This window comes from Pinus tabuliformis, chromosome Q, assembly GCF_031772625.1.
Source record: "Pinus tabuliformis cultivar Carrire ecotype Pingquan chromosome Q, CPIR1, whole genome shotgun sequence".
Lineage (NCBI taxonomy): Eukaryota > Viridiplantae > Streptophyta > Pinopsida > Pinales > Pinaceae > Pinus > Pinus tabuliformis.
In genome coordinates, this window is record NC_142296.1 from 154,372,720 (window position 1) to 154,398,793 (window position 26,074).

General features: G+C 41.2%; 1 protein-coding gene across 1 annotated transcript in view; it reads right to left on the reverse strand.

Moving 5' to 3' along the window:
* Positions 1–26,074, reverse strand: part of LOC149218718 (uncharacterized) — a 345,217-nt gene that overhangs the window by 175,148 nt on the left and 143,995 nt on the right. The window contains exons 11-12 of the mRNA XM_089386617.1: positions 20,172–20,296; positions 19,848–19,947 (exon numbers count right to left, since the gene is read on the reverse strand). Of these exons, the coding sequence (XP_089242743.1) occupies positions 19,848–19,947; positions 20,172–20,296 (225 nt within the window). The remainder of the gene's footprint in view (positions 1–19,847; positions 19,948–20,171; positions 20,297–26,074) is intronic.

Sequence of the window (26,074 nt, forward strand, 5' to 3'; positions counted from 1 at the left end):
CGTCTCTATGATGAAGTAAATAAAAAGTTTGTTGTATCTAGAGATGTCATTTTTCTTGAATCATCCAAATCTGACAGTGTTGTTGAGCGGCAACTTGATCGCTTGGATAAATTCACAAAAACGAAATCATTTCAAGAGTTTGATAATCAGATTCCACATCTTGAAGGGGGGATTCCTATACTAGATCAACATGTGGAATCTTCTTCTGAAGAACAATCTCCCTTGCATGAAACTCCAACACCGGATGATCCTTTAAGTGATGTAATTGATAGAATTGGGAGACTCAATCTTGATTCAGTCCCAACTCAATCAACATAGCAGCCTGGACCATCTCAGAAAGGTCCCCCAAAGTGGCTGACAAAGACACTTGAAAGTGTTCATCCTGATGAAATTGGAAAAACAGGAACCAGAAATACAAACCGACAAGATGGAGGTGATGTAGATAACTCTAATTCACCTGTTGATATGGATGTTACTTATGATTGTGAATTGAACTTGTCTACAGATTTCAAACCAACTTCCTTCAAAGAAGCTGCTTCTCATGATGAATGGAAAGAAGCGATGCAGAAGGAGTATGATGCCCTCATAAAGAATGGCACTTGGAAGCTGGTTGATCCTCCATTTGGAACCAAACCAATTGGCTGCAAGTGGGTCTACAAGAACAAGTACAAAGCTGATGGCTCACTTGACAAGCACAAAGCTAGGCTTGTGGCAAAAGGTTTTGCACAGAAGGAAGGGGTCGATTATGAGGAAACTTTTGCCCCCACAGCAAAATGGGCCACCATCCGGACACTCTTTGCACTAGCTGCTCAGAACGGTTGGAAAGTCCATCAAATGGATGTAAAAACTGCATTCTTGAATGGAGATCTAAAAGAAAATGTTTTTATGTCCCAGCCTGAAGGATTTGCTGTGAAAGGACATGAACATAAAGTATGCAAACTTGTGAAGTCCTTGTATGGCCTAAAACAAGCACCACGAGCCTGGTATGAAAAACTAACTGAGCATCTTCTGAAACTCAACTTCAAACATTTTGATCTTGATGATGCAACTTTATTTGTCAAGAAAGTTGGCAAAACAGTTGTATATCTTGTGGTATATGTAGATAATCTTTTAATGACAGGGAACAATGAAAGTTATATTGCATCCATAAAGAAAGAATTAGGAAAAAGTTTTGAAATGACTGATTTGGGCTATGTTCATTACTATCTTGGCATTGAAGTAACCCAACATCCAAAATCCATATTTCTTTCTCAAAAGAAATACATTGGAGATTTGTTAAACAGATTTGGCATGACAGAGTGCAATCCTCTTTCTACTCCAATGGAACAAAACTTGAAGCTCACATCTATTGAAGGAAAGGAATTTGAGGATGCAACAAAGTATAGACAGCTTGTAGGAAGTCTCATCTACCTCACTACTACCAGACCAGACATTTCATTTGCTGTTGGAATCCTCTCCAGGTTTATGCAAAAGCCTTGTGAGGGACATTGGTCTGCTGCAAAAAGAGTTCTAAGGTACTTGAAGGGAACTCAAGACCTTGGAATCAAGTATACACAGGTGGACGACTTCAGCTTGATTGGATACTCTGATTCAGACTTCGATGGAGACAAAGAAACTGGGGTATCTACTTCAGGATATTCTATGAGTCTTGGATCAGGAGCTGTCTCCTGGAGATCACGCAAACAATCAGTTCCAGCAAATTCCACAAAAAAAGCAGAATACGTGGCAGCAGCTGAAGCAACAAAAGAAATTGTGTGGCTCAGGAAAATTCTTGAAGATTTGCAGGTAAAACAAGTACAATCAACTCCACTCATGATTGATAACACCTCTGCAATAAAGTTGGCCAAGAACCCAAAGTTCCATGATCGTACTAAGCACATCAATACTAAATATCATCTGATCCGACATCATGTTGAGGCCAAAACAATCCATCTCCGTCATTGTTCCACAAATGAGCAAATTGCAGACATCTTCACCAAAGCGCTTCGAAGAGAAAATCTTGAAAGATTCAGAACGATGCTTGGACTCACCAACATCCCTTCAGATTAAGGGGGGGAATGTTCACACCTAATCTTCAACGGTTGGGTAAACAGGAACGTGAACAGTGATCAAGAAGATGAACTGATCCGTCCATTTTATGTATATAAACAATAGTTATCTAATGAAATAATCAGTCAGTTTTTCTTCTGCCCATTCTGGAGTTACCCTGGCCTGACAAGATCAGCGCAGGAGCCAAAGAGAGTGACACAGTAGCAACCAAGGCTCACGCAGGGCCACGTAGGGGCACCCAGGAGCTGTGCAGTGCTTCAGAGAGGTCAGTGTTGCTGACATAGAGGGCCAGAAGGCTAACGCAAGGCCAACACTAGGCAGAGAGGGGCTGACGCTCGGCCAGAGAGGTTGACACAGACCCTAGAGGCAGCGCTCGGAGATTTTTGTGGGATAGATTGGAGCTAGAGGGTTGGATAGGGTGACACAGTCCCTATCAGGGTGACGCAAAGCAGCAAAAGTTGTATTGTTATTGTGGGATCGTTCATCCGGTGATTTAGCCAGAATAGCTGTCTCTAACTGAGAGGTACTACTGCCGAGGGAATTCTCTGTTGGGTGAGCCATTTCTGGCACCCTGGTTGTATTCTAAAACTGCATAATAATAAAAACCTCTAAATAGTTGCACCAGTTTTCCCGCATTGGGTTTTTCCGGGGACATTAGTCCAAAAACAACAGTGTCACTTGTGTGCTTGTTTACTTTCAGTTGATGATCTGTATGTGTTGATATTGTACTTGTATTTATTTTCATTATTTACATGGTAAATAACTTGTTAAGTAAATGAACAAGTAGGAAGAAATAAATCAAATAGTACAGGAAGAATTTCTAACGGGTGAGACTTAGAAATTCGAACATGAAGGGTCAATTTTTGAAGGTTGGAACCAAGGGAACCCTTTTCTAGGTTTTTCTGGGTTTTGGACAAGGATCACACTCCTAATTTTATAGAATTTTATGGGCAAATCTGAGGGGTCAAACAGGGGTCCCAACTCAGCCAGCAACTAGAGGAACTAAGGAGATTTTGGGCCAAAATTTCAAGGTCAACATTTGGCCAATTGCTCCATGGGTTATTCTGGGTTTCTTGCGTAGAGGTTGGGATTAATTTCCCAGAATTTTCTTAGCAACAGGGAAGGCTCTAACAGCAAATCATTTCAAGCAGCAGCACCTTTCTAGGCAGTAACAGCGCAGCTCTTGGGCCGAATTACCAGCAGATTTGAGGAGGGTGTTCCATTGTTCATTTTGGGCTTTTGCTAGCTTGCCTAGAGCAAGCCCAGGTGCACACATTCGAGCACCTTGTTGTACACCTCTTCCCATTTAATAAAATGAGTAGACAACGCAGTTTGGTTGCTAATTTTGTGGTCTGATGGTCTGATTTAATTTTATAGTGTTATTTTTATTGTTTGCTTTGCATAGCACTATTTTCCCCAGTTGGAACATTACAGTGGTATCAGAGCATGATCTCGGCCCAGCTGTGGGAAACTAGCCAAACGATCATGAAAGATTTGGGTATGAGAGCACAGTGACGGGGCAAACCAAAGACAAACCCATGGCTCAAGGGAACCCACTATGCAGAAATTCTGGGGTAGAATTCATTGGGACGATGAGCGGTTCGCCCAATTGAGGAGGGTGACAGACCAAACCCATCCTCACCCTTACAACAGAGACATTAGAGGCGAGCAGGCCGTGGGGGTGCAGCCATCTACATCATGTGGGGAAAGTAGACCAGATCAAGCACCAGATCTCCTGAAAAGGAGCAGGCAGGACAAAGACAGTTAGAGGGTGAGACCAGGGGGCGCTTTTGTTGGTGGACACCTGGCTTTAGATATCAGGAGCCTGAGGAGGAGGCTAAGCATGATCCTGAGAGCCAACAGGATGGTGGCACATGTCACCTTTATTAGAGACCTCTTTGATAGCCCCAGTTAACACCTTGCTGGAGAAGATAGAGCCTACACACATAGAGCCATTTGTTGAGCAGGAGCCACCAATGGACGAGATGCCAAAAGTTGCTGAGCTATCTAGAGTTGTGACCGAGTTTACAGGCGATAGATGCCCATGGCAGTTCCACCAGTTTCAAGCCAACCTTCTAGCATTAAAAAGAAAGGTCACATTAGTGTGTGAGACTGTTCTGCAGCAGAGCCTAGAGCAAGCCCAGGTGCACACATTCTAGCACCTTTTTGTACACCTCTTCCCATTTAATAAAATGAGTAGACAACGCAGTTTGGTTGCTAATTTTGTGGTTTGATGGTTTGATTTAATTTTGGGGTGTTATTTTTATTGTCCGCTTTGCATAGCACTATTTTCCCTCTTTGGAACATTACAACGCATGACTCATGAGTCATCAATCCTCATAGTCATCATCAAAATCAGCATCACTGTCCTCATCATCATGGTCACCACTGCCTTCCTCTACTGCATCCTCCTCCTCTGTATCCAAAGTCATCTCTGCATCTGCAAAAACTGCCTTTCGGCATCCCTTTTTTCGAATTTGAATCCAAAAATCGGGATTCACCGTGTCCGATCGGGACACGATCAAGATTCGATCGTGTCCCAATCGAACACGAGGAATCTTGATTTTCGGATTCGAATCTACATGAATCGTGTCTGAATCGTCGGATTCAGGACACGATGGACCTGGGGGACGAATATGGTTTCATAAGACCCTGGAAAAACCCAACTTAGGAAAACCGATGCAGCAACTGAGGGTTTTTATTATTAAGCAACAGTGAGAATTTCTGATTACAATAAATACCACCAAACTGGCGAATTTATCTCAAATGAATACTAGAAAAAATTATTTGTGGGACTTTACCCTCTTTTAGCAATCCCGACACTTGACTACCTCTGAAAAGCTAGTTGTCCAACTAGCTTTGCGCAGGCCCTACATCACCCTAGCGCAGTCCCACAAATGCTCTACCTGATTCAGCTGCCAATCTAGTCATCCTACCTGCTATTGACTGGGAAATTGTCTCTCTGACCCTCCGGAAAACTTTCTCATCCTTTGGAATTGAAAATGAGCTCCTCTTCAGCTGGATCGAATTGCCCTCTTGAGGCTCTGAGCAACTGCCTAGAGAAAATCCTATCCTCCTCTTTCTGACTCTCTAGATCTAGAAAAAATCCTCCAGACTCACTGTCTCTACCCCTCTTTGCTTCCCTTCTAAGGTTCGAACTCTTCCTACAACTATTGTTTCTCTCTGGAGGATCGAACTGCCTAAGGAAATCGATCTCATGTGTGTGAAGTGTGTGTTCTCCATCTACCCATCGACCTCCTCTTATAATCTCTAGTTGGGACTATGTGTTGGAATTTCTAAGTCTAACTGTTAGAAATCCTTCATGTACTTTCTGATTTATTTCTGCCTACTTGTTCTGTTTAATTAACAAGTTATTTACCATGTAAATACTAAAAATAAATACAAGTACATGCTCAACACATTACAGATCATCAACTGAAGGAAAAAAACAAGCACACAAGTGACACCGTTATTTTTGGACCAATGTCCTCGGAAAAACCCAAAGCGGGAAAATCGGTGTAGCTATCTGAGGGTTTTATTATTAAGCAGTTTCTGAATACAATTTGGGTGCCAAATCAGCTCACCCAACAGAGAGTGATCTCGGCAGTAGTACCTCTCAGTCGAAGACAGATATTTCAAGCTAAAACCCTGGATTAACAATCCCACAGCTCTCAGCTCCAATCTGCCCCATGAATTCTCCAACGTCTACCTCTAGGGACTGCGTCAGCCTCCCTGGCCCAGCGTCACCCCAATTCGCCCTGCGTCAACCTCTAGAGCCTCTGTGTCACCCACGCTGGCTGTCTCTGGAACTGAGCAGCTCCTGGTTGCCTCTACATGGTCCCTGACTAGCTCTGCGTGGCCTCTAGGTACCCTCTTTCCCTCTCTACTTCTGTATTCACTGCCCCTCAGCATCAACTCCGATCACTCCTTCGATTTCCTTAGCAAGCCCTACCCCAGAAAATCAAATTCTTGATCAACTCGGTGTGTTCTCCAAGTGACCCTCAAGCCTCCTCTTATACTTTTCTCATTGAATATTCAACGGCCGAGATTAAGTCTGTAATCAATGGCTAAGATTAACTCTAGCTTGATCCATGACTTTTGGACCCTTCTAACACAGTTTTATATTAATTCACATTAATATTTCATTTTCCCCAAGTTTAGACTTAGGAACTCCATTAAAAATATTAATTATTTTAATATCTCCCAAACTGTTTAGAATCTACCCAACCCATTTCTGGGTATTGGAGATCTCATGTGCTTAAGCCTCTCCACCAATTTTTGTGGCTAGTGCACATCCGCTGCTACCCCAAATCAACACTCTCTCTTAGCGAGGACTGTGCTCTAGTAATACTCTTCACTAAGCATCACCCTGACCATCCGGCATCGGTCCTGGTGCTGATGCTAGGCCTGCTGCCCAACATCCTCTGTACTGCAACATCATGTACTGCTACCCATGAACCTGCCACTGCCACTGCTACATCTATACAGCAACCCCTCTCATCATGTTGCATCATGCTGCCCATAGCATTGCCACTGCTAACTGCTGCACTACAACTTAGTTACTGAAAAGTAAGTAACAAATCTCCCAACTCTGACATCTCTGTCAAGCTAGAGACACCCACAATGCTAAAACTCCTTCTGTCACTGATAAGTGCTCCCTCTCTAACCTCTGCACTACTGAAACAACTCCATGCACCTCGCACTGCTACCTCACGCTGTCCTGGGACTCCTGCACTGTAGCTCCCTCTGTAGCTCCATCCGCATCCATCTCTACTGACTTCCGCCAGTACTGCTACTCCTCTTCGGGGCTCCTATAGCAAGGTATAATCCAAGAGGCTGGGTACCTCGAGGATCTTGCCCCTCATCGCCTGTAGTCCGTCTGACTACAGCTCGATGTCTCCCCACCTCTTCTCTTGAGGTGCATGAGCACTCATGGCACAGTCATCATCTGTCTCCACTTCCTTCTCAGCCCTTGTTGGCATAGCCTTGGTCTCGGAAGCCTCTCCCTTGCTCTTCTTCCTTGGACACTGGCTCGCATAGTGACCCAGTTCTCCACAGTGGAAGCATTTGACCTTGGAGAGGTCCTTCTTCTTTCGTTTCTCCTGCTTTCCCTCAGATGCTAGGGCAGCGTCCTCCTCTTCCTCCTTCTTGATTCTGACCCCCTTGCCACTGCTTCCTGCCTTGGTCAGCCTTCTGATCTCTTCTTGGCAAAGAGCCGCCCACAGTTCCTCCCAATCTGGAAGGGTCGACCTACCCAGTATGCTCTAGACAAACACCTCCCAGTCGTCTGAGACTACGTTCAAGGCTGTCCTCACCATCAATTCTTGATCCGACGCGGGCCCTATGGAAGTCAGTTGATCCTGGATCTCTTTCAATCGATCGAGGAAGGTGTCGATCTGTTCTCCCTTCTACATCTGGTAAGACTGCAGCTGATTTTCTAGTAGCATCTTCCTCTCCATGGAAGTATGTTGATGCAATTTCGTCAAGGCCTCCCACTCCCTGGTCCTTGACCCCGTCAAGGATGATGCCCTTGGCCCTCACCATAAGCTCCTGATACTTGTCGTTCTCAACTAGGTCAACTGGGATCGCTATCTTCTACAAGGTGAAGTGCTGGAGACGATTCATGTCTAGAACGGACAAGATTCTGGCCTTCCAAACTACGAAATTTGAGGCTCCGTCCAGTCTGTCCTAGTCTCTTACCCCGTTCACTGCCATTTCGTTGCTCCTCTACTTCCCTTCTGGAAGTTCTCGGTGTGACTCCCTCTGAGCCTCGATTTCCCTCCTGGAAACCCCTCTGCCAATGTCGAGATTCTCTCACTCCGATCGTTAGTGCAACTGCACCACTGATCCGGATTTCTTGGCTAGAAATCCTCAGTAGCAACTCCCTCCTCCTTGGTTTTCCCCTGTTTTGTATTGTTTTGACCACAGTACCCCTCCAGCTTCACTTCGCAACTTACCCACAACCTCCTATGCCTAAGCTCTGCGCAAATCCCAGCACCAGCAAAATCCGCACTTCCTGGCCACAGGCGTCAATCCTTCCTAACTGAGAAAGATGACCGGGCACTGCGTAGGTCAAGTCTATTCCCCTCTACCACTACACTGATCCTCTTCCTAGCTCAAACTTGATGACGTAGGCACTGCGTCACCCTTCCCTTGTTTCTTCTTTGCTAGGAACAACTTCTGTCACTCGGGACAGCTATTTCTGTTGCTGCTACTCTGCTCGGCTGATGCCCTCAGTTCTCCTGTGATCTGCAACCACGCTCTGATACCATGTTGGAATTTCTAAGTCTGACTGTTAGAAATCCTTCATGTACTTTCTGATTTATTTCTGCCTACTTGTTCTGTTTAATTAACAAGTTATTTACCTTGTAAATACTGAAAATAATTACAAGTACATGCTCAACACATTACAGATCATCAACTGAAGGAAAAAAAAAGCACATAAGTGACACCGTTATTTTTGGACCAATGTCCCTGGAAAAACCCAATGCAGGAAAACAGGTGCAACTATCTAAGGGTTTTATTATTAAGCAGTTTCATAATACAATCTGGGTGCCAAATTGGCTCACCCAATAGAGAATTATCTTGGCAGTAGTACCTCTCAATCGGAGACAAATATTCCGGCTACAACCCTGGATGAACAATCCCACAGCTCTGAGCTCCAATTTGCCCCACGAACTCTCCAACGTCTGCCTCTAAAGACTGCGTTAGCCTCTCTGGCCCAGCATCACCCCAATTCGCCTTGCATCAGCCTCTAGAGCCTTTGCGTCACCCACACTGGCTCTCTCTGGCACTAAGCAGCTCCTGGCTACCTCTGTGTGGTCCCCAACTAGCTCTGCATGGCCTCTAGCTGACTCTGCGTCCCTCACTCCCGGCTTCTGCGTTGATGCTCCTGATACCCTCTCTGCCTCTCTGCTTTCGTATTCACTGCTCCTTAGCTGCAACTCTGATCACTCCTTTGATTTTCTCAGCAAGCCCTGCCCCAGAAAATCGATTTCTTGATCAACTCGGTGTGTTCTCCAAGTGACCCTCAAGCCTCCTCTTATACTTTTCTCGCTGACAATTCAACGGTCGAGATTAAGTCCCTAATCAACGACTAAGATTAACTCTGGCTTGATCCATGACTTTTGGACCCTTCTAACATAGTTTTATATTAATTCACATTAATATTTTATTTTCCTTAAGTTTAGACTTAGGGACTCCATTAAAAATATTAATTATTTTAATATTTCCCAAACTGTTTAGAATCTGCCCAAACCATTTCTGGGTATTGGAGGTCTCATGTACTTTAGCCTCTCCACCAATTTTCATGGCTAGAGTACATCCGATGCTACCCCAAATCAACACTGTGAAAATTTCTAAACTGAAATTCTACTATTGCAGCAACTGATTTATTTCACCTACTTATTATTCACAATAAGTTATTTACGAAATCCCTTCAGTAAATATTAAAATAAATTCTACTGCAGTTATCACACAATTACCCAGAGAAAAAAAAATACATGCACAAGAACCAATCACATCAACACAATTATTTTTGGACAATTGTCCCCAGAAAAACCCAATGTGGGAAAATCAGTGCAGCAAATGAGGGCTTTATTAATCTTCAGCAGCAATTGCTTTTACAAGGAATGATTTTACAGAGAAACTGAAAGAAAACACCTGAGACTTTCCCTTTGAGACCTTCTGACACTTTGGAGACCCTGCTCCCACTTCTGTGTCACCCCTGCGTCACTCTGCGTGGCCCAACGTGGCTCTAAGTGGCTCTACGTCCCTCTACATCAGCCTGCGTAGGCTCTGTGTCTCTCCTATGGACTGCATCTCTCTCTGCGTTGTCTCCCACTATCCCTGTGTCACCTCCTCCTCTGTCATTGCCTGTTGCTGACACCCTCCTCTTCCTCCACCCTACAACTCTCTCTTTTAAATCGATCTCCTCTACTTGAGAAACGATTTTCCTTGAGATACTGAGTATCTGCCGGTGTGTCTCCAAATGATCCTCAACTCTTCTCTTATACTTTTCCTATGAATGAATCAACGGCCGAGATTAAGTCCCTAATCAATGGCTAAGATTAAAACAGAGTTGATCCTCGTCTCTTAGAAGCTTCTCACCCTTATCTTTATTAATACCCATCAATATTTTTATTGTCCTAAGTTTAGACTTAGGAACACATTAAAAATATTAATTACTTTAATAACTCCTCATCCAAGTGAAATTGCTCAAAACGATTTATGGGTCGTAGAGATCTCATGTGCCTTAGCCTCTCCTCTAAATTTCAAGATTAGAGCACATCCGATGCTACCAAAAATCAACACTCGAATGTGCTCTACCAATGTTTCACTATAGAAACATCACACTGCTCTTCCGCATCGGTACCGATGCTAATGCTTGGTTTGCTGCCTCACATCCCTTGCACTATTACTTCCTGTACTGTGGCCCATGATACTGCCACTGCCACACCTGTACTGCAGCTCCCTCTCAACATGCTGCATCATGTTGCCCATAGCATTGCCATTGCTAACTGTTGCACTACAACTCCTGATACTTATCCATCTCTGCTACTGAAATGGATTCTTTACCATCCCCATCTTCTCCCTGAAATAAACAAACTTTGTCCTTCCTAGAGCCTTGATGAGGATATTCGCCACCTGTTCTCCTGTAGGAGTGTATCTCAACTATACTGCCCCTCGTTGGACACAGTCTCTGACAAAGTGACACCTGATATCAATGTGCTTCGACCGATCATGAAATACTAGATTCTCAGAGAGCTTGATGCAACTCTGATTATCACACATGATCCTGGTCGCTTCCATCCTTCTCCTGAATAGATTCACAAGCAATTTCCTAAGCCATATGGCTTCGCACGAAGTTGTGCTAGCTACCATATATTCTGCTTCAGCTAAGCTTAGAGCCATGGATTTCTGTTTCCTATTGCACCAGGAGGTCATTCCTGATCCAATGTTGAAATAGTACCTAGTTGTACTTTTTTGATCTATTGAACTTCCAGCCCAATCTGTGTCAGTGAACCCACTTAACCTGATGTCATTGCCTCTAGTGTACAATAGTCCATGCTCGATTTTTCCTTGTATATATCTGAGAACATGTTTGGTTGCTGCCCAATGCGCCCTTTTAGGTTCCACCATGAATTGACTAAGGGTGTTGACAACGTAACAAATGTCTGGCTCGGTATTGACCAGATACATCAGATACCCTATAAGTTGTCTGTAAAATGTGGGATCAACGCCTTTATCTTCTGATGCATCAATCTTCTTCCAATTAGTGATCATTGGATTAGCCATAGGTCTACAGTCCTGCATCCTGAATCTCTTCAAGATTTATGTAGCATATTTCCCTTGTCCAAGGAAGATCTCACCCTTCTGCTGCCAAACTTCCAACCCTAATAAATAATGCATCTGTCCCAAATCCTTCATGTCGAATTCTGTGGCTAGGTTCTTCTTGCAATCTTTGATGAGCCTGGATGATCCTACCAGGAAGAGATCATCCACATATAACACTAGTTAGAGGCTCATTCTCTACAACCAGATAGTAAAGATTAGTGTCTGTTGCACTCTTGATGAACCCCATCTTCTGCAAGTAGCCATCAATTCGATCGTACCATGCCCTCGGTGCCTGTTTAAGCCCATACAAGGCTTTCTTTAATCTACATACATGAGATTTTCTCTCATGTGTCTCAAAACCTTTTGGTTGTTCAATGTATACTTCCTCTTCTATTACCCCATTCAATAATGTCGTCTTGACATCCATCTAATGAATCTCCCAACCCATCTGTGCTGCAAGAGATATGACAGTTCTAATAGAAGTATACCTGGCTACTAGGGCGAAGGTTTCTTCGTAGTCTGTCCCTTCCTTCTCAGCATACCCCGTAGCCACAAGCCTGGCTTTGTATTTCTCCACACTGTCGTCTGCAGTATATTTGACCTTGTAGATCCATTTTGAACCTACCACTGATGTGTCCTGAGGCCTAGGTACCACTTCTCAGACATCATTAACCATTATAGAGTTGTATTCCTCCACCATAGCATCCACCCATACTTGATGTTGAACGGCCTCCTGAAAACTAGAAGGTTCCCCAACCTGAGCTACTAAGGCCTGATATCTGTCTGGCTGTCTTCGCTCCCTTTTACTATTCCTGGGTGCACCAATGAAGTCTTCTGCATCCCGTAGAATCTGTCAGAGTTCCCAGCTCGTTCTTCCACTAGTAGTAGGCACATCTATCAGCTCTTCCTCTTCCTGAGATTCCTCTTGTTCTGAAGCTTTGTCTTCAGGAGAATTTCTGGTACTAGTTTCCACTGGTTGAAGTGGTTTGACCAATGGCTCACCTTTCGACTGCTCCTCAGAAGGCATTTCTCGGGATTCCCTGAAAGCTCTATTCTCCATGAACTTTACATCCCGCCGAACTACTACCTTCCTACTCCCTGGAAGATAGACTCTATGTGCCTTAGCATTCTCGCTATATCCCACAAGATATCCTTTCTCAGCAATTTCATCTAATATCTTTCTCTTCTCTTCGGTTATACGGCAATACGCTAAACTCCAAAACATCTTGAAATGACTGACTTCATGTGTCTTCCCAGTGAAGAGCTCTAGAGTGATTTTTCCCAATGCCCGGTGAGACGTCCTGTTCTGGACATAAACTGCCATGCTGCATGCTTCTGCCCATAGGAATTTAGGCATATCCTGATCATACAACATTGCCCTAGCTGCTTCCACAATAATCCTGTTTTTCCTATCCGCTACTCCATATTGCTCCAAATTGTAGGGAGTTGTCCACTCGCTTTTGAAGCCTTCCTTAGCACAAAAATCGGCGAAGTCCTTGTCAACATACTCTCCACCATTGTCTGAGTGCAACACTTTTATCTTCTTTCTTGTCAGATTCTCCACTAGAGCCTTGAACTCTTTGAATCGACCGAAAACCTCATCCTTGGTTTTCAGAAAGTAGATCCAAGTCTTCCTGAAATGGTCATCGATGAAGGTGATGAAGTATTCAGCACCACTAAGAGCTTTCGTGGACATCGGTCCGCAGATGTCTGAGTGTATCAATCTTAGCACACTCTTAGCCCTATTGTTACTTCTGGACAACGCTGCTTTCGAATACTTGCCCTGAGCGCACCCTCTGCATACATCATTTCGTTTAGTACTTAGTTTTGGAACTCCTGATATTGTTTTCCCGAGAATTCTCAGAGCCCCATGGTGTAAGTGTCCCATCCTCCTATGCCATAGTTCATTCAAATCTTTGTCTCCATTACTGCCTATTAGTGGCATTGGTGATTCTATATGCAACCTGTACAACCTGTTACTTCTGATTCCAATTTGGGCCTTCTTTTTCCAACTCGGGTGTTTGACATATACTTTCTCCTTAATGAAGAAAACGTCATAGCTCATGTTCTGAGGTTGAGATATGGAAAGTAAGTTCATCCCCAATCCTGGCATTGTGAAAGAAGAATTTGAACTTGAGAGAGATAGTTGGAGAGACTTGAAGAAGAATGTGAGAGAGAGGGACTTGGAGAGTAAGAGCAGAATTTGGTGAGCCAAGGTTGATTCAGTGCTTTAGTGCTTCAGTGTTGATTTAATTGAAGGGAAGGTTGATTCAATGTTTGCATCTGCTGCTACTGCCAGTGATCTTCAAGTTATAGCTTGTTCAGATTTGGGTGAACTTACTCATTCTCTTGATCTCTCATATCTCTGCTGAACAATTGATATCGAATAGAAGAAAATTTTGGTTGGGTTTTCCCCTTGTGGGTTTTTCCCTGGTCATTGGACCTAAATTCTCTATGTTTCATTTTGTTCTTAGTTGTCTTCTATTGTGCATTTGGTTTATGTTCTATCTACAATTGGTTAACTAATATTGGAGCAGAAAGAAGTTTTTGGAATAAGTAATTGTTTCAGCCAGTGAAACAGGAATCGGCGATTTTGCCGATTAATCGCGATTCCCACTCGGCTCGGCCACGAAACGATCAGAGCCGCATCTTCCCGAGTCAAATCGCGTTGACCGAGTTTGACTCGTGGTCAACGCGATTTTGACTCGCGCGTCTGCCGATTATTCCGACTCTGCGTTTTTTTTCCGAGTCCCGCCAAAATTTTTGGGTTTCGGTTTATCGGGTTCTGGGTTTCTATTTGTGGCGTTTATCACTTTATCGAGCTATTTCATGATTCATACTCTCGCGTCCATACTCCCGCGTCCAACGTCCAGACACCGCACAGTCGACACCGCCGCAAAGCCTCGGAGCTGCATTCGACGCCGCATTGTTGAGAATCGATAAATCGTATACCTGCGTGAGCCTTCAAGTAACTCCTCTCTCTATATAATATATATATATATATATATATATATAATGATGAATCGTGTGTAGCCGCTAGCGTGATCAGGTGATGCGAATCGCGATACAGCAGACTCGCAAAGAAGAACAGATGCAACTACTTTCGGCTTCTTTTGAGGCACTATAATATTTACAGGATCATTCTAGAATCTAAACTCAACCTAACAGATCTCAAAGTTCCTTTGCTTAACTATGTTATAAAACTTTTCCTTCTTCCCTGCCTCTTGAAGTAACTTACCTCTTTATCATAGTTCTGAAACAAGTATCATCGCCCTCATTCAACATTTCAAAAGAAACTTCGACTTGCTTTAGGATGCGCAACAAAATTTGTCCTTAAACTCAAAGATAATTGTCCAATATCTTGCCCAGATTTATCCTTGCAAACTTCACTAGAGATGTAGCTTCAACTAGTCTTCTTCATTGTAGCTACCATAAGACTCGATACTCTGCACCCGAGCAAATCAGACAATGAAAGTTTTTGTGCATAGTTTAACCATATATCTAGCAGTTATCAGTGTGTTCTGTTTCTGGGGCAAGCAGATATTCTGGGGCATTGCATTTGCCATAGCAGCAGTTCTGCAATTTATGTATGTAATGTCAGTTATGGACAGGTATTTCTACTCTCTTGTCTGCAGGGTTTCCCTAGTTATTCAAATAAATTCTATAGTTGAATAGAGATTTGGTTAAAATATTGACAGATTGTTACAACATTTTTTGTGTATGAATGCATCTAAAATGGCTATAAAATCAATGACTAGAAACAAGTTGGAACAAAGTTAAGAGTGCCTTCAAGAAAAGTGCCAACAATTTGTGATCTTCAAGGCTGCCACTGCAGTAGAGTCACCGTAGGTCTTGTTTGTACAGGAACTGAATGTTTTTAGAGCTTAGTGAATATACTTTCATAGTTTGTAACTTTGTTCAAGGATGATAAACAGTGAACACCCTATTTCAAGGTCTGCTAAGTCTAGAGTCTAGACTCTATACTATATACTTCTACTATATAGAAAGCCTGATCCATTTCCATCCAGAAACTTTTAAGAACTGAGTTATCCTTTTCTATAGTGCCACTAAAATTCAAGCCATCGCCATTGATCCTCAAGTCACACTATCGCTGTTATGACTGTTCTCAACCAGCAAAACTTAAAAGGCAGTACTGCACTTTGGCCTTTCAGCATGACATGGCACTTTCTTGGTGTGCTTTTGTGCCAATTTTTAGGGATCTGTTGTGCTCCATTGAATAAAACCAGGGTTCTGCTGCCTGCATGTTTTCTGGTTTTATTGAAAGGCAACATTTCTATATGTTCACTGACATCTGTCTTCATTTAATTTTTTAAATTTCTAGCATATTTTAAATTTTTGGATCATTTTTAAATTTGATTTTTTGTTGTCTTTCACAGGAGCCACAAATTAAATAGAAGCCAGACTCCAAATCTTAACAGAAGCCACAAATTAAACACAAGTTCAAAGCAACAACAGTGCCGAGAGAGCGGGACTTTGCTTGGGCTTATTGTGACAAGATTCCCGGAAAATCCATGCTCCTTTGTAAATTTTGCAAAAAGGAATGTAGTGGAGGCATTTATAGATTCAAGTTCCACCTTGCACAAATACCTGGCCATGATATAGGTCTTTGCGGCAAGGTTGACGACAATGTCAAATACCAAGCAGCCTTGGCCCTTGATATGTTAGAGCAGCATAATGCCAAGAAAGCAAAGCAAAATGCTGAAATAGGAACTGTTGGAGTTGATACTTTTTCTGCCACTAGCCCCATGTCAGCTCAATCTGTTGAATCCTCAATGTCGTTCCCAAGTTTTCCACACATGCCTCCAAGGCCAAGTCAAACTCAAAGCCATGCGAGTCCTTCAACACTGGAGGTGGAAACATAAACACCTTTTTTGCTCCCCGCACAAAACCCAGTTCCCAACCTACCTTGGATGGCACTAGTTGGAAAAAAAATATCTATAGTCAAGCAAGGAAGGCCATTGCTAACTTTTGGTACTATTCTGACATACCTTTCCACTGTGCCAGAAGTCCTTATTGGCAAGCTATGATTGATGCAATTGCTGTTGCAGGTCCAGGGTTCAAAGCCCCTACATCAGAGAGCCTTAGGACAGATATGTTGTTAGAGAGTGTTCAAGATGTCATGCTTGTGCTAGCTGAGTTTCATTCATCATGGGTAGAAACAGGGTGCACCATCATGAGTGATGGATGGACAGATCAGAGGAATAGAACTTTAATACATTTCATTGTATCTTGTCCCGCAGGCACAATGTTTCTCAAATCAGTGGATGCATCAAACAAGGTTAAGACTGCCCAACTTATCTGTGAAATGATGGAGGAAGTCGTTCAAGAAGTAGGAGAAGAACATGTTGTACAAATTGTCACCGATAATGCAGCGAATTATATGGCTGCTGGTAGACTTTTTGAGATGAGGCACCCCACTATTTTTTGGACCTCTTGTGCTGCCCATTGCATAGATTTAATGCTTGAGGACATTGGTAAGCTTCATTGGATACATGAGGTTGTGGAGAAGGCAAAATCCATAACCAAATACCTATACAACCACACTATTGTCCTAAACACTATGAGAATATACACTGAAGGTAAAGAAATTGTTCGACCTACAGTGACTAGATTTGCAACAAATTTCATATCTTTGCAATCTGTGGTTGAGCAAAAGATAAATCTGAAGAGGATGTTCTTGGGACCTGAGTGGATGGGATCTAAACATTCCAAGACCCCTGAAGGCATCGAAATTGCTGCACTTGTGTTTAATGATGGCTTTTGGAAAGATGCCGAAGAGATTATTGCTGTGACGGAGTCCCTTGTTAGAGTTCTCAGGTACTTCAAGTCTTTTAACTTTTTCATTTTTTAAATTTCATTTCAAGCTTCTTTTTATTTACAATGTTTCATATTTCTTTAAATTTGAATGCTTGAACTTTCAGGATGGTTGATGGTGACAAACCCGCTATGGGTTACATTTATGAGGCAATGGATCTTGCAAAGGAGGCCATCAAAAGAAGATATGGGGATGATGAGACAAAGTATATGCCTCTTTGGGACATTATAGATGCACGTTGGGATAGGCAATCGCATTCCCCCTTACATGCTGCTGGGTACTTCTTAAACCCACAATATTTTTATGATAAGAGCAAATTTAATGAGGATGGGGAGGTTGGCAGAGGACTTATGACATGCGTGGAAAGGTGCTTCCCTGATCCAGAACAACAAAGTCGTGTCTTTTCCCAACTACAAGATTATAGGGCACCATCTAAATTGTTTGCCTATACCAGTGCTATAAGACAAAGGTCTAAGATGTTGCCAGGTACCCAGCTTGAAGGCTTCATCAATTCATTAAATTTGTTTAAACTTTATTTTGTATGTTAAATGTTTTATTAAATTTTCTTTTCTTTTTAAGTTTTTACTATTTACTAATTTAGTACTTCTAGTCTTCTACTCACAAACCCTTACCACTTGCAAGGTCTTTGGTGGCAAAACTTTGGTAGTGATACGCCAGATTTGAAGAGATTTGCCATTCGAATCTTAAACCAAGCATGCAGTGCTTCAGGTTGTGAACGCAACTAGAGCATGTTTGAGAAAATACATTCTAAGAAGCACAACCGATTGACACAAAAACGCTTGAATGACCTTGTATTTGTCCATTACAATCTACGACTTCGCAACAAACAAATACAAGGTGAGATTCGAGAGCTTGAATTTGAAGGTTTCATAATCTAGTTCGTACTTTAAAGTATAAAGTTCAAACTTCAAACTTCAAAGTGAAATTTTAATTCACATTTCAATGTCTCATGATAATGACAAGTATGGATCATTCACCAATCGACCTTGAAGAGATAGATTTGCAAGCTACAAATGCGGCAGACTGGGTTCAATTAGATGAGCCTCCTCTTTTAAGCCTTCATGACTTGGAGAACTTTGAGAGTCAAGCAAGCGAAGGAGTGGAAGGAATCGCTTCTAGTTCTCACTCTTAAGAGTCTTAGACTCTTAGTTGCTGATTTTTTTCTGATTAGTATGCAGTTTTTAACTTTTTTGTAAACTTTTAGAAGCATATGCTTCTAAGGACTCAAGACTCAGTGCTTTGGATCATGTGTGGACTCATAACATATATGAGATACTTATTTATTCATGATATTTTGGACATCTATTGATATTATGCATTGTTTGGACATGCCTTTACCCAATATTAATGAAAAATGGTTTTTTTAATTCAATATATGTGTATATTTTTATTTAATGAATTCAACTATTTTTTGCCGATTTTTTCCCGATCCGATTAAAACTCTTCGCTCTTTTGCCTCGCCGATTTATTGCCGATTCCGGGTCTGGTAAGATTGGTTTCAGCATAGAACATCAGAATATCAACACGGGAGGTAACACTCTTCACTGAAGCAAAATCACCAATTTGGCATATTAGACTTTTTCTATCTTATTTTAATGCTTAGTGGGTGATCTTGATGATGAGGACCCCAATATAGGCAATGATTTTGTTTATAAATATTATTTGTTGTAGCATGATTTTTGTGGTCTCTAGAGGCCATTTATGACTCTTTGTTGATATATTTTTGGTTCAGAGATGGACAGGGATCGCTGCTATTTGGGTTATATGCACCCTTCCTATATATATGAGAAACTTTGCATATTTGTGTATAGTGATTTTAATTCATATAGATGCACATGAATACATATGTTTTATTTTAAAATTCAAATATTTTATGTATTTTTTGGTCGACTGAATTTTTGGTCCAGTTCCGGTCCAGTTCACATTTTTGTGGTTGACCAGTTTGATGAACAGTTCAGTTCTGATAAAATTGATCTATACAAGTCTCCCGGTTGTAGGAGCAAGTTCCTGGCTGTAAGAAGCACCATAGTTCTGCAAGGGATTTATATAGATAATGAATATGGTCAACTTGTTCTTCATTGGGCATCTCCATGAAGACCATCTAATTATCAATCAACTATGAATAGTCTTGATATTAGACATCCTTTCGAAAGTTGAAAATCTAAATACAGATTTCAAGCATATGCATTAAAACATAGCTCACATTTTGAATTCTAAATGTGGTAACAACAATTTAGTATAAACAGGTACTACAGTCAATTATTGTTCATTGTGAATATAAATATCTCTAGAGTAATTTATCTTATATAGAATCTTGTTCACCTGAAGAAGTCAGTCACAAAAACAAAAAAGGAGGAATTATATTTAGTTGGAGGCAATCAAACCTTTCATAGTTTCAACGATATACAACAAAAATGTGTTGTCTTTACTATTCTTTTCATATGACAATCAATGTTAAAAAATGTTTGCATTCTCTTGAGACTGATTGACACCAGAGTATGCCAGCGAAAGCATCAGGGATTACTATCATTTTGTTCCTAATGCAATTCACAGTTTTAACAGAAAATATCAGCAGTGTTTAAACAGGAGTAAAGATATGACATACTATAGAACCTATGGTGACTGCTCGATCTTCATCCCCGCCTTTTTTGGTATTTGAATGGGATAACAAAAAATTCCGCAAGCCCCGAGGAATATTCTCTACACTGAAATGAAGCCTAAATTAATAAAAGTGAGAAAACCAAAAAGAAAAAAAAAAGAACTTGAGCTACAATGAAAGAAAAATCATACTGAACTTCTTTAGATCTAGTATATGATTGAAAATGCAATATCCTTAAAATCCTCCAATATCAAACCCGAAATCATAAATTTGGCATTATAAAGGTAGACTCTTGACATCTTAACATCTAAGAAAAGCAGAATAGCAAACCTTCTTCCTTGAGGCCCCTTACTCTCCTTCTCGTTTTGATTCCCCTGCCCTAACTTACCAGATCTGCGTTTAGATTGACTACCACTTTCAGCCTTAGGGGGCTGGAAGTAATTGTCTTCAATGCTCTGATGAACCAACAATAATCTGACAAAGCATTAGAAAAGATTCATCCATAGAAATAATCTTTAACCTATAATCATGAAGGCAATTCATTCGTTACTGCCAACCTTATTTTGATGACTTCAGAAATTCTATTATGCAACAGCTAAAACGAAGTCACCCTAAGTATCATAATTCATTATCACCATAAGTTAATCTGAATTGACCAGATAATCAAGCTACTTTTTTTAATGAATATGAAGAATTAACCATGACAAAGTGGTTTTCTTAATACTCAGCATTAGCTTCTCCAAGAACTTCACAGGTTTGAATAAACTTGTATCTGAATATAGGGTGATAAAGAGCTGTGATTTGTCAGAAATAGAACATGAATGGTTGAAATTATCAATAATATTCAAAGTCCTTAAGGTTAAGTAAGGACATTTTCATTCAAATAGTCAAGAGCTTCCATTCCTTTTTTGAAAACATAGCTTATATTACAATTTACTTTATGAATTATAATATGCATACATCAAAATCGTCACATCCAGGAGGCCAAATTTAGTTACAAAAAGACTCCCCTTCCTACATTTTCTTTCCAAGAAAAACCTCACGGGATCCTTCCCTCTTCCTTCGAGTATCCCAACGGAGAGCAGCTCAACCTTCAGTGATAATAGAAGCTGGTAAACCTGAGGGACTCAACCACATTTGAACTTGTGACCTATGGTCTCCCCATCGGCAACATGCCTTGGGCATATGTTTCAATTGATTGAGCTAACCCTTGGGACTCACTTTCTACGTAAGGAAGGAGAGTTAACATATCCATTTTCAGCCAATTATTTAAATGTTGATTTCAAATAAATTATATTGTCAGCATACAAAGATTATTTTTTAATCAAATCCCATAGTTTGAATAATGAATTTTAATTTTTAAATATAAATACCTTTAATCCTTGTCATCCTCTGTCCACTTTGTGACTGCAAGAAATATAATTTTATACTAACGAATGGACTAGTCTAGCAACAACTGCTACCTCTAAGAAAATGGAAAGCCTTCACAGCTTCTCTTCAGAAGAAATTGAAAGAGAAATTAAATATAGATTGGTAGTGCAGATATTTATGGATCAATATCTAGCTCACAAAAGGAAACCCTCAATGATAAGGCACCAGCAAAGTTATGCATGTGCTATCCAACGGTTTGTCAGGTATGATGTCCCCAAGCTTCAATCTAGAATGACTCCAAGATGACATCTATCATAGTATCCATCACCTACATATGCATGTGATCAATATGGAAATGCGCAAATATTATTATGTCAAGATCACTACATGTCCTGAAAAAATACAAATTCAGACAAACTAAAAACATAAGCATGTATCCCATATACAATATGTTCTTACATTTCACAAAGAGAGGCATTTATAATAAGTGGATGCACTTCCCTGAGAATGAATGACAATTCACCCAACTCCAGGATTTCCCTGATAGCTATGTCATTGGATGCCAAGCTGAGATAAATGATTGAACTCAAACTTAGTCCCAGGCAAGCAAACAAGACGCAAAGACAGCAGGACTTTGGAGTAAAATATAAGGGCATGCCAGTAGTAGACCAGTGTGGTTCAGAATTCAAGCTTGCAGAGTTGGGCAGTTCAGGGAAGGATTATTGGATAATGCAATATGGCAGCTGTTAATTCAATTTCTCCTTAATCTTAATAATTGCTTGTGAACTTTATTTATCTTCTTATGTTTCCTTATTAAATCTTCTTCATCAAACAATTATCAAGTGCAAAAAAAGTAAAAACAATGAACACAGAAATTAGGCCCCAAGCCAAGGCAAAACCACTCCAAGGGGAAAACCCAGAAAATCTCTTTTTCTTATAGAATCTACTCCAAATGAAAAACCCAAGACCCAAAACCCTAGACCAAGTTCTCCAAGCACCATGTCATCCCTCCAAGAAGCCTTCCAATGAGGTCAGGAGATCAACCAAATCAGCAAGTATCAATTTTGCTTCAACCAGATTCCAGCTTCAACTTCGGCCCCCAGCATTTCCCTAGCAATGACGCCAAAAATGTTACCGCTTAATTTAGCAAGGGTCCTAGGAGGGGTTCCAAATGGACTACTACTAGATCAAGTGGCAACAATGAGTCAAGGACCCACTGTCACCTCAATCAATGTCGCCTTCTCTTTACAGACTGTCACCGATGGGAGGAATCCCGGTATAGGGAAATCACTAGAATGATGTGTTAGCTTTTGTAGCATCGGATGTGCTCTAGCCACGAAATTTTGTGAAGAGGTTGGAATACAAGAGATCTCCGAAATTCCACCTAGAAAAGACTTAATTAGATAGTTAACCAGTTTTTAAATATTTCCTAAATCTAAACTTAGGGAATATGGTTAATTAATCAAAATTAATTAAGGCAAGGTGTGAATGTTCTAGAAACTCACACAGATCGACTTCAAGTTAATCCTAGCCATCGAGTAAGATTTAATCTTGGTCGTTGGAGTCCCAACAAAGGATTATAAGAAGAAGTCGATGGGCACTTGGAGAAGACACTTGAGCAGTTCAATATCATGAGCAGATCAATTTCCAGAGTTGCAGCAGTCAGTTGCCGGAGAGAGAGCTAGTGAGATCGAAGCAGTGAGTGAGGGGTAGTGACTGTGATCCAGAGGAAAGATTTTCCAAATCCGGAGAGGCAGCAACAAGTGAGCCGAATTATCCCAGAGAGACAGCGCAGTTGCTTCAGCAAGGCAATTTGATTTGGAGAGAAGAAAAATTGTTCTCAGTTCCAAAGGCCAGGAAGGAGTCCCAGAGGGCCAGACAGACGATTTTCTCAGCATCCACAGGCAAAACAACTTCATCAAAGCCCAGTCTGAAGCAAGTTGTCCAGCCAGCTACGCAGAACAAAGCAAAGGCTGACACAGAGCTCCAGGAGGCCGAGTTTTGATAGGTAAAGACGAGCCAGAGATTGCTTGTGGGAGAAGGGTAATTCCCTTTAGTATTTTTCTCATATTTTCTTGTTGTTTGGATTGTCAGTTAGGCATCCATAAATGTACTTAGATTTCACTACTACATAATAAAATAAAACCCTCAATGCTGCACCGACTTTCCCAAGTTGGGTTTCTGTGGCCTCTTGGCAGCTTTCTGACCATAAAAATTCGTATTCTTGGCCAATAGTCCAAAAAAAACTGAAGCGACTTTGCTGAAGTCCTTTATGAATCTCCTATAGTATCCAGCTAAGCCCAAGAAACTTCTGACATCCCTCTACTTCTGAGTAGTAGGGACTCTCTTTATGATAGCAATTTTATTTAGGTCCACTTGCAGTCCTTCATGGGATATTGAGTGACCTAAAACATTCCCTGCATTCATCAAGAACTCACACTTCTCAGGACTAAGGGATAAGTTCATTTCAATGCATTTGTTTAATACTTTCCCCAAGTTAGAGAGAGCCTCCAGGAAATCACACCCATAGGGGGTGAAATCATCCATATAAATTTCCACAGAGTCATGGACTAGCTCTGCAAAGATGCTCAGGACTGCCCTCTGAAAAGTGGCAAGGGCATTGCATAATCCAAAAGGAAGGACCCTATAAGAAAAGGTACCCCAAGGACAAGTGAAGGTGGTTTTATCTTGGTCCTCTAGGCTAATCTGGATCTGATTGTAACCACTGAATCCATCCAAGAAAGAGAAGAACTTCTTTCCTGCAAGACCATCTAATACTTGGTCAATGAAAGGTAGAGGGAAATGGTCCTTTTTTGTGGCTTTGTTTAGCTCTTTGTAGTCCACACAGATCCTCCACTTCCCATTCTTCTTTGGGACTAGAACTAGAGGAGACACCCACTCACTATCTGAGATGGGGTAAATGAACCCTGCATCCAACAACTTCTGCAATTCTTCTTTAACTATATCTTTGAGGGTTGGGTTCATTCTCCTCTGAGGTTGGCGCACTGACTTGTAGCCTTCCTTGATATAAATGTGGTGAGTACACACCAAACGGCGCACTCTCTTCATTTCCTTATAACTCTAGGCAAAGGCATCCAGATGCACTCTTAGCATGTCACATAACTCCCTTTCCTGATGTGCAGAGAGGGGTTGATTTTCAATGTTCTTTCTGGACCAATTTCTATCATCTTAACACAAGTACGACTTCAGTCAGCTAGGCACAAATCAGTCCAAGGGTTATCTTCAGCTTTCTTTACTAACTCCTCAAGAGACATGGTGTTGGAAAGTTGATTCTGGAGGATTTGCTCAATCAAGTCATCTTCATCAGGTTGCCCCCCTCCTATAGTAGCATCTAGGGTACAGATTGGGAAAGAGCGGACTTCGTCTTCCTCCTCTTCTAACCATAAAGGTAAGTCATGCTCTAGAGATGGTTGAGTAGGAGGGTACAAGAACAATTGTTTGGAAAAATGTCCATTTTTAATGGTCATATTCCCAGCCCTGCAACTTATTTAAGCATCAGCAGTGGCTAACCATGGCCTTCCAAGAATGAGAGGATAACCATTGAACTTGGTCTTAAGTTGGAGAACTAAGAAGTCAGCAAGGTATTCCCAGGAATCAATGGAGACCATCGCATCCTCAACAACTCCCTCAAGAGCTAATGTGGATCTCTCTGCAAGCCAAAAAATGCTCCAAATCCTGCAATTAATGCACATTAGGCCACATGACATAACATCTCACCTTTGCCCTTCTCACTAAGCAAAATGTAATAAAATATGTAAAGAAATGTGAGAAAAGTTGATTTTAATAAGTTGGAGAGTGGCATTAAGGTCAATATAATTTACTATCGATGAGCCTCATTAGTTGGGCCACGCAGAGCTACGATGTGGCAACACAAAGCCTGATAGGGAGATCAAATTCCTGCTAAGAAAATCGAGTTTTAGAAGGCGGGAGCCAGGGTGTGAGACCTGTTGACCTTGCCGCCTACACCTACCTACAATTCAGTGAGAAAAGCCTTCAACCCCACAAGGTGTGGTTGGTGGCAGGGAACTCAGAGAAGGGGTTGTCACGCTAATCCCGACTCTCTCCGTTTGAGCTATCTCCTAGGTTAGCTAAAGGGGGTGGTCCCTAATGAAAAGTTAAGTTAAAAAATGTGAATTTCTAGCAGAGTGTTATAGTGAAAATTGATTACTTTTAAGGATTTATGAGCAAATATGAAGTGAGCAACTTGAAATAACAATGTCAATCCTTAATATAATTAAAAACCATAAAACCAGTGCCTTATAAGGAATTTTCTCAACAATTTAAAGATATATTTGCTCAAAGTAAAACGAAATGCTCTCAAAAACGAAAACAAAGTCACCATGAAATGTAAATAGGAATTGTTAGCACAAGATATGTAAGATACAAAATGCTTTTGAGATAATCAACTTTATAAATCAAAACATGTGAAACATATCTTGCCAAAACCCAGATATTAGTAGTTAACTTGGAAATGTAAAAGAAAGGAAGTGCTAAACCAAGACATCAATATGCAATTAGACTTGAAACATGAAAAGAAAACATTTGTTTGAAATTATCACAATACTTGCTTTTGGAATAGACTTTGCATATGAAAACTCAAACCATCAAGAGACAAGTAAAGTAAATGTAATGGAAAGTGCTCTTGGTTAATTTTATTAATTAGCTCTACAACAAGATTACAATTTAACTCTTCAATCCTCATACTTCACCCTCGCCCAATGATATGGATCTCACAGTGAGGAGTCAATAGAGGAATAGAGGATCCCTAAGATGTCTACTTCAACCAACTTATGTTGGAGGTAAAATTTTAATGAGGCTTGGGGCCTTCCTACACTAAAATG